Source organism: Triticum dicoccoides, chromosome 7A, assembly GCF_002162155.2.
Source record: "Triticum dicoccoides isolate Atlit2015 ecotype Zavitan chromosome 7A, WEW_v2.0, whole genome shotgun sequence".
Classification (NCBI taxonomy): Eukaryota; Viridiplantae; Streptophyta; class Magnoliopsida; order Poales; family Poaceae; genus Triticum; species Triticum dicoccoides.
In genome coordinates, this window is record NC_041392.1 from 351455757 (window position 1) to 351463486 (window position 7730).

The window sequence follows — 7730 nt, forward strand, 5'->3', positions numbered from 1 at the left end:
ATCTGAAGGCAAGTCGACCGACACCCCCCCACAGTTGTAACGGTCGACGAGGTTGGAGTGGCAACCGACGAGGTTGCTCAAGCATGGCGGTAGCCCTTTGGGCTGTTTATCGAGGTAGCCGAGAGCGTAGGTGGTGTACCCGTAGTTGAGGTAGCCGGGCGAAGAACGCCATGGTCGGTGTCGAGTCGGGGGTTGCCGGTGTTGAGGTAGTCGCCGTGGAGCCGCGGAAGAAGAGCAGCGGCGACGGCGGCCTAAGGAGGCGGCGGCGGCTAGAGAAGGAGCGCGGCGGCGGTGCTCGAAGTAGGCGATAATGAACCCGACAGCGTGACGAAGACCGGCGCGGTCGGTGAAGTTCCCGCGCCAAGGGAGGCGGCGCGGCGCATATCACGTGGAAGTCAACGCGCGTGGACAGCGGTGGACCGTGTGCCGCAGCGTTACGGCCCTAAGGGGCGACGCAACGGCGGCGGGCAGGTCGGGGCGACGGCGGGGAAGACCTCAGGGCGATTGCAGGGATCGCGTGCCACGCTCGCTACGGCCCGACGGGGCGAGGTAGCAGCAGCGCGAGGGTCGGTGCAGCCTCGGGGACGGCCTGGAGCGGACGGCCTCGGTGCGGCGGTTGACCGCGGGCCGCGGCACTACGGCCTGAAGGGGCGACGCCGCGGCAGCGCGCAAGGTGGTGCAACCACGGGAACGGCCTCAGGGCGGCGGCGGAGATCACTTGCGGCGGCACTATGGCCAGAAGGGGCGACGCAGTGGCGCGCGGATTGGTGCAGCCACGGGGAGAACCACGGGGGCGGCGGCGCTGCGGCCCGACGGGGCGGCGCTGCGGCAGCCTGTTGCTCGATCGGCGAAGGGGCGCGCTGAACACGGGATAGGGCGGTGATGGCTGGCGTAGACCGACGAGCGGGCCGACGCAGGACGACGGCCGTGAGGGGCCGCCTGTCGCGCAAGGTCGCCGGGTTGGGGCGACGGGCGGGCAGGCGCGCGAACAACGGCCGTTAGGGGCCGCCTGTCGCGCGAGGCCGGCCGGTCGCGCCGATGTCGGAGTAGAGGCGCACGGGGGTCGATGGCGGCGGCGGGCGACACAAACCGATCAAGTATAGATCGAAAAACCAAAAAGAAAAAAACGCCGTTCAAAACGACCGGCGAGAGAGTGAAAAAACCCGAAGCAAGGGCTCGGGAGAAAGACTCTAGGCAGCCGGTCAACACGACCGGCGGACGAACCCTAGGCACGGGCGGCGCGGCCCCCGGCGGCGGTCATGGAGGCCGACCGCCCCGGGGGCGGCGCGCGGGTGCGGAAGCGGCGGCGACTAGGGTTTAGAACCCGGAAACTGATACTATGTTAGAAGGGAGAGAGGAAATTGGTGGAATAGTTCGTTGATATTGCTTGAGCCTCATGGGCATATATATAGGAGTACAAGGTCGTTTTGGAGTACAAGGCAAGGTGGAATAAATCCTACGCCATCCTATGTTTCCATAATAACAATGATACTCAACACTTCTCTCTATCAATGCAGTGAAATGCAAAGGCTTTTGTATTTTCGAGAGAGTGAAAAAAGTGTTTTTAGTCGAACTTATTGGCAGGACTATTATGATCTACTAAATACATATGTCTCACATATTCAATATGACTATTTGAATCATGATAATGGAAGTCAATGTTTCATGATCAAGGTGTTGCCAGCGCATGTGCGCAGGCCACTGTGCTAGTGTAACTAAATTTATTACCTGAAGCAGCTTGAATGTCTCATAGTCAAGGTCAGCATGTTGCCATTTCTCATCGCCATAATCAAGGCAATCTAGTTGGTAATCCAATGAAAGGATACGAGCCATTTGTTTCTGTATGAAACCAAGAATACTGAAACCTTTGCGCGAAGATCTCAGCTTCTTCGCAAACGTTGGGCCCTGCTGGTTATTTAAATTATCCCGACTTATCACCATTTCATACAGAACACAATCATAGTCTGCAAGTGCTTGTTGGAGTTTATCAAAATATCTGAACAGAAATAATATGTCTTAGATAGTTCACTTAGTTGGCAACTTCTATCAATTATAGAATGTGCCAACAGACAATAAGTGCAAGGATCTTGTGATGAGGAAACGATGTTAGTGATAGACATGTTTGTCGATTCATAGAGCTGTTAATGCCAGCAGAATCTAATGTTTAAACATGAAAAGGGGCCCATAGAACATACTCTTTGTCAGCAATGTGTACAGTAGAAACCAAATCAACCTGCAACAAATAAAAGTACACAGACTATATCAGAGATCAGCAAAAGCTAATAAAGACTTGCAGACTATTATTCAATACATGATATCGGACTGTATACATGATATACGAACAGACCTTATTTCCATTTCATCTCATCATTGTTCACAAGGACGGCATAATAAATACATGGTACATGCACGATATTAGTGAAAACGCAATAGTATTTGTGCTTTCTTCGAGTTTGTCCGTGACGAGGTGCTTGCCTACACGATCACGTCCTTCTCCGAGTTTGCTACGGACGCCGCCTCCGTCGTGACGAACATCTATACCCCTTCCACTCCTAAGCTTCGCTTGGATTTAGTGGCAGAGCTGCATGTGGTTGCAAGCATGTGCGCCCTTCCGTGGATCTTCGTGGAGGCTTTCAACATGGTTCCTCTACGACAAGAACTCGCCCCGGCGCGACTATGCCGCGGCGGCCGCCTTCAACCTTGTGGTCGACGGCCTCACCCTCCATGAGCTACCACTCGCGACAGGCGGTACACTTGGTCCAACTGTCGAGATGACCCCACCTTTGTGTGCCTCAGGCTGCATATATATCAACCTGCCTTGGAGTCACCTTCTCTTCAACTCGATCATGTTCCTTTGGTGATTGAAGCGGTCTCGCGCACGCCGGCCAGCTAGGTTTTTTGTTTTGAACGATGGTGGGCCGCGTCCAAGGAATACCACTTGTTGATCCAAACGGTTTGGCTTCTCTTCAACTCAACTCTGCAATCAGCGGCGCGCGCCACCGCCCGACAATCTTGTTCCTTTGGTGATTGAAGCGGTCTCGCACACGCCGGTCGGCCAGGTTTTTTGTTTTGAACGATGGTGGGCTGCGTCCAAGGAATACCACTTGTTGATCCAAGCGGTTTGGGCCAGGACACAAAACCACGTCACGGAAGCTGCCCTGCCCGCCGTCTGTCACGTACACTCAAGTGGGCCCGCGATGGGTCTAAACGATGGTCCTGCGCACTTTACCAGCCCCCAGAATTGGCGCCAAACTGTCGGGCTTTCATTGAGGTGATTGATCTGGTGGAGAAATTTCACTTGCTCACCACCCCAAGAGTCACTCCACGATGTTAAAAAACGGCTCTCCATTGAACTCAAGAGGTTGGATGCATACTAGCGGCAGTTCTACATCTTCAAACTGTTCAAGTTGGGTGACAACATACTGTCTTTTTCCACGCAAATACCACTGCCCGTCTCTGACGTAACAAGATTCAGGTTATCCAGACCAAGGCGTCCCCTACTTTAATCATGTTGTCAAAGAAGGCGCCATCAGTGGTGTCTTCTCAAACTTGTTGGGGACGACTACCTCATCTTCATGGGTGGTTCCTCTGTAGTTAGTGTTGCCACGTGTCCTTGGGCTGCCTGAGCTTAAGTGCCCTTTCGCCATGGAGGAGCTCAGGTCCACGGTCTTCCGGATGCGCTCAGACAACAACCCAAGCCCGGGCGGCTTTGGTCCATGCTTCTTCAAGCTCTTCCGGGACCTGGTGAAAGATGATCAATTGAACTTCCTTGAGGAATTCTACCATGGACGTGCACATCTTGCGGGTATCAACCAAGTTTTCATTGCGCTTCTGCCGAAAGCTGTGTCGGTGCTCCTGGAGGACAGCTTCGGACCTATCTCGCTCTAGAACTGCGCCATTTTTTAGAAGAGGATCACCCCCCGGTCATTGCATCAGAATTATGCATGCAGCCCTATTATTAAGCCAAGCACCCGAAAGGTTCTGCGGTCTAGTACAAGCTCGGACTGAGCTAAAAAAGTTAAAAAAGGTAAAAGTTGCCACAACCGGCACAAAAAGGACGACATGACTAAACACCTAGCCTATTATTGGACCGCCATCTGCGTCATGAAAGTTGTAACTAGGATCTTGGTGTGTCGTCTCTAGCATTTCATTGAGCTCCTGGTTCCTTTCAAGCAAACAGGTTTCATCAGTGTGAGGTGTATCACTGGCAACTCTCTCTATGCCATGGATCTTGACCAAAGTTGTCACTTTGCGCATCGCCGCCACAATTGCTCTTAAATTGCACTTCAAGAAGGTGTTTGATTCTGCTGGTCTGCGTTGGACGGCGTCCACCGAGCACACGGTTTCAGGGATAGATGGTGCGAGTAGATTCACTCTATCCTTGCCACTGGGAAGATGGTGGTGCTCCTAGATGGTGTCCTTGGAAGATGGATCGAATGTAAGAATGGCCTTCGGCAAGGGGATCTGTTGTCCCCTAACCACTGATCATCATTGATCCCATCTGAGGAGATCGCGTGGGATACATCCCCGTAAAGGCTACGACACCCTCTTGTGGACAACCTTCCTTCCCTGTCACTCAATATGCGGACGACGCTCATTCTAGTGAAAAGGATATGGAACACATCTTGAAGCTGAGGTTGATCTTGAAAATTTTATCGATGCTATTGGTTTGGAGATCAATTACTACAAGAGCACTTTCGTCCCTGTCGGTGTCGGTGTTGCTGGAGCGTGCGGCTGATCTTGCAACTGCTCATGGACGTACCTTGGGCTCCCACTTTCTGACCCGAAATAGCCTGCCTGCACCCTTGGCTTCTAGCATTCAAGATTGAGAGACGCATTCCCAGCTGGCGTACGCGCCTAGCCTCGCTTGAGGGCAGGCTCATTCTTACTACAACTATGATGTTCTCCATGCCGACCGATGGCAGTCCCTTTCCGCAAAGGGATCATTAGCAAATGGACCGTCCCTGCCACCCTATGTTTTGGAACGACAAGCAAAATGTTTGGGGGGTTCTCCTTCGGCCTATTCATGGGCTCTTCACCAGGGTGCAAAGTCCATAGACGACATGGGTCCGGAGAAGGTACTTTGGTTACTCATCTGCCTGGCGTCCCCCTCCTCGAAATGTTTTGCCACGCTAATCTCGCTATACCGATCCATCATTGCGGTGTTTGTGCGAGACGGATTGAGCACCTCTATCTGGTACAATAACTACACTACGCTAGGCCCCCACGCAGCTGCACTCCTCGCAATGTACTCCTTTAATCCAAACCTGGGCGCTTGCATCCCTAACCCCCTCCGCCTCAACACCATTGAGATACCGGCATGTGGCCGGAAAAGCTTGAGAGCAAAAGCTGAGTTCGGCCTATTCACGGATGCGCTCTCTTTGGGAAGCGGTCCAGACGTGCGCAAGCTTGCTTGGGCGATGGCAAAGTGTTCACTTTCAGTGTAAAATATGCACTATTAGTCTAGAAAATTAATCGAACTTCAAGATGTGGACTGCCCCTCCACGATCTCAACTGGGAGCATTTCGTGCCTTTGAAGGTCAAGGCCTTCTTGTGGATCCTCCACTGCCGCAAGACAAGAATTCGGGCTCTCCTTCACCGCATTGGCTGCCTCGACCACCCCAAATGTCCTTTCTGCTCCGGCATGTTATGTGGACCAGCCCATCAAATGCGGAGTCTTATCCCTTAATTAGAGTACTAGTTGGTTAAGGATCCTTGTTAGGAAAGAGTCTAGTGAGTTTAGAGATTATATTAGAGTTTGGATAGATTTATCGACTTGTTGGTCAAGTCTTGTCTATTATATAAAGGGGTCGACCCCTCTCAATAAAGCAAAGAATATGGTCATTTACTTTTATCTACTTCTCAATAATTAGGGTTAGGTCAGCAGTAAATTCTTCCAATTTGGTATGAAATCCATCTACGATGGTGGACAAAGATCGAGACTGTGGAGCAAATGAAGATCATCACAAAGCAATTGGAGGCCTTTGCACGCCAACAAGCGGAGGACCAGGTGCTCCTCGCCGGGCTGGTGCCTCTCGTGTACCGTTTCTAGCGGAGGGATCACCACTGTCACCGCCGCCACCGGACCTCCACCCGTCGAGCAGTTTGCCCACTTTTGCTGCCAACCACCATCAGCCGCCAGTACCCTTTTCCACCTCCAACCATGTCCTTACTCGCCACAACCACCTATCCTCACCCTACAACCCAAAACCCACCCCAATTTTGCCATCCACTACCAGCAGCAGCCCTACCATTAGCAGCAGCAACCTACCATCCGCATCAACAACCCTACCATTAGCAGCAGGAACAGATTTTCGTCGCCGCCTCCATGTCTCCACCTGGCAACCGATTTCATACGTCGCTATGGCCGCGCCCCTACACAACCAATCTATAGATCCACCCCGCCCATCACCTCCCTCCCAACCCCCCAACCCCCACCTAACAATCACCTCAGCTCAGTTTTTGGTTCAGGCGTGCCTCGCTTGCACAAGCTCGACTTCCCGACTTACGATGGTTCGGTCGATCCTCTTGGTTGGCTCCATAGATGCGAGCAGTTTTTCCTCCGTGCGCTGACAAGGTCCGCACTGCAACATACCACCTCACCAATGATACTCACTTCTAGTACTTAAAGCTCGAGCGCGATTTCGGCATGCCGACATGGGAGCAGTTCAAGGAAGCTTGCCATGTTCAATTTTAGCCGTCACTCCGCGCCAATCCTTTGGGCGAATTGGCACGCCTGTTGTTCACTACCTCGATTGCCGACTACACCAGCAGGTTTCTAGCACTCATGTGCCACAACGATGAGTCGTTAACACCATCCCAACAATTGTTTCTATACACAGCAGGGCTAGGGCTGCCCAATGGTCTTCGTGTTAACGTCGAGCTTCAGCAGCCATGTGACCTCCAAACTGCCATCTCCTTCTCCAAGGACTATGAGCAGCAGCATTTCCCACCAATAACGTCACCACACCAACCTTCTAGTCCAATAGGGCCCTTGTTACCCTCTGATCTTCTTGCGGTCAACGTAGCTAAAATACCTTCCCCGCCAGCGCCACTAGCACATGTTCTGCCATCATCCACTCCAAAGTGAACCCCACCACGGCAGGTTCGGCACCTCACTCTAGCCGAGTTAGCAAAACGTCATCTCCAAGGCATTTGCTTCAACTGCGACGAGATTTATGTTCGGGGTCACCAATGTGCGTGGCTCTTCTTCATCAAGGTTGATGACTATTGACCAAGATAGCTCCACATATGCTAGCAACCAAGGGCCCCTGGGAGGCAATTGACAACATGCAGCTTGTCCGCAAGTTGTTTTTCATGGGAGAGATGTTATGTGGACCAGCCCATCAAACATGGAGTCTTATCCCTTGATTAGAGTCCTAGTTGATTAAGCATCTTTGTTAGGAAAGAGTCCGATTAGTTTAGAGATTGTGTTAGAGTTTGAATAGATGTGTTGGCTTGTTGGTCAAGTCTTGTTTATTATATAAAGGGGCCGACCCCTCTCAATAAAGCAGAGAAGAATGTTGTCGTTTACTTTTATCTACGTTTCAGTAGTTAGGGTTAGGTCAATAGTAGATTCTTTCACTGCACCTGTGAAACGCCCAGTCACCTTTTCTTCGACTGCCCACAAATTCGAGACATTTGGTTTCGCTCTGCCGGTAGTCTAAGTATCTCGGGGCATTAGCCCATTGAGGATGCCTAGCAGGCTTCCTCATCTTGCCAACGGTCGT

The 7730-nt window shown here is 52.0% G+C and overlaps 1 protein-coding gene across 1 annotated transcript in view; it reads right to left on the reverse strand.

The window, feature by feature from the left end:
- The window catches only part of LOC119334495, a 16221-nt gene that overhangs the window by 6057 nt on the left and 2434 nt on the right, over positions 1-7730 (reverse strand). Inside the window, exons 2-3 of the mRNA XM_037607057.1 lie at positions 2196-2233; positions 1729-1996 (exon numbers count right to left, since the gene is read on the reverse strand). Of these exons, the coding sequence (XP_037462954.1) occupies positions 1729-1996; positions 2196-2233 (306 nt within the window). The remainder of the gene's footprint in view (positions 1-1728; positions 1997-2195; positions 2234-7730) is intronic.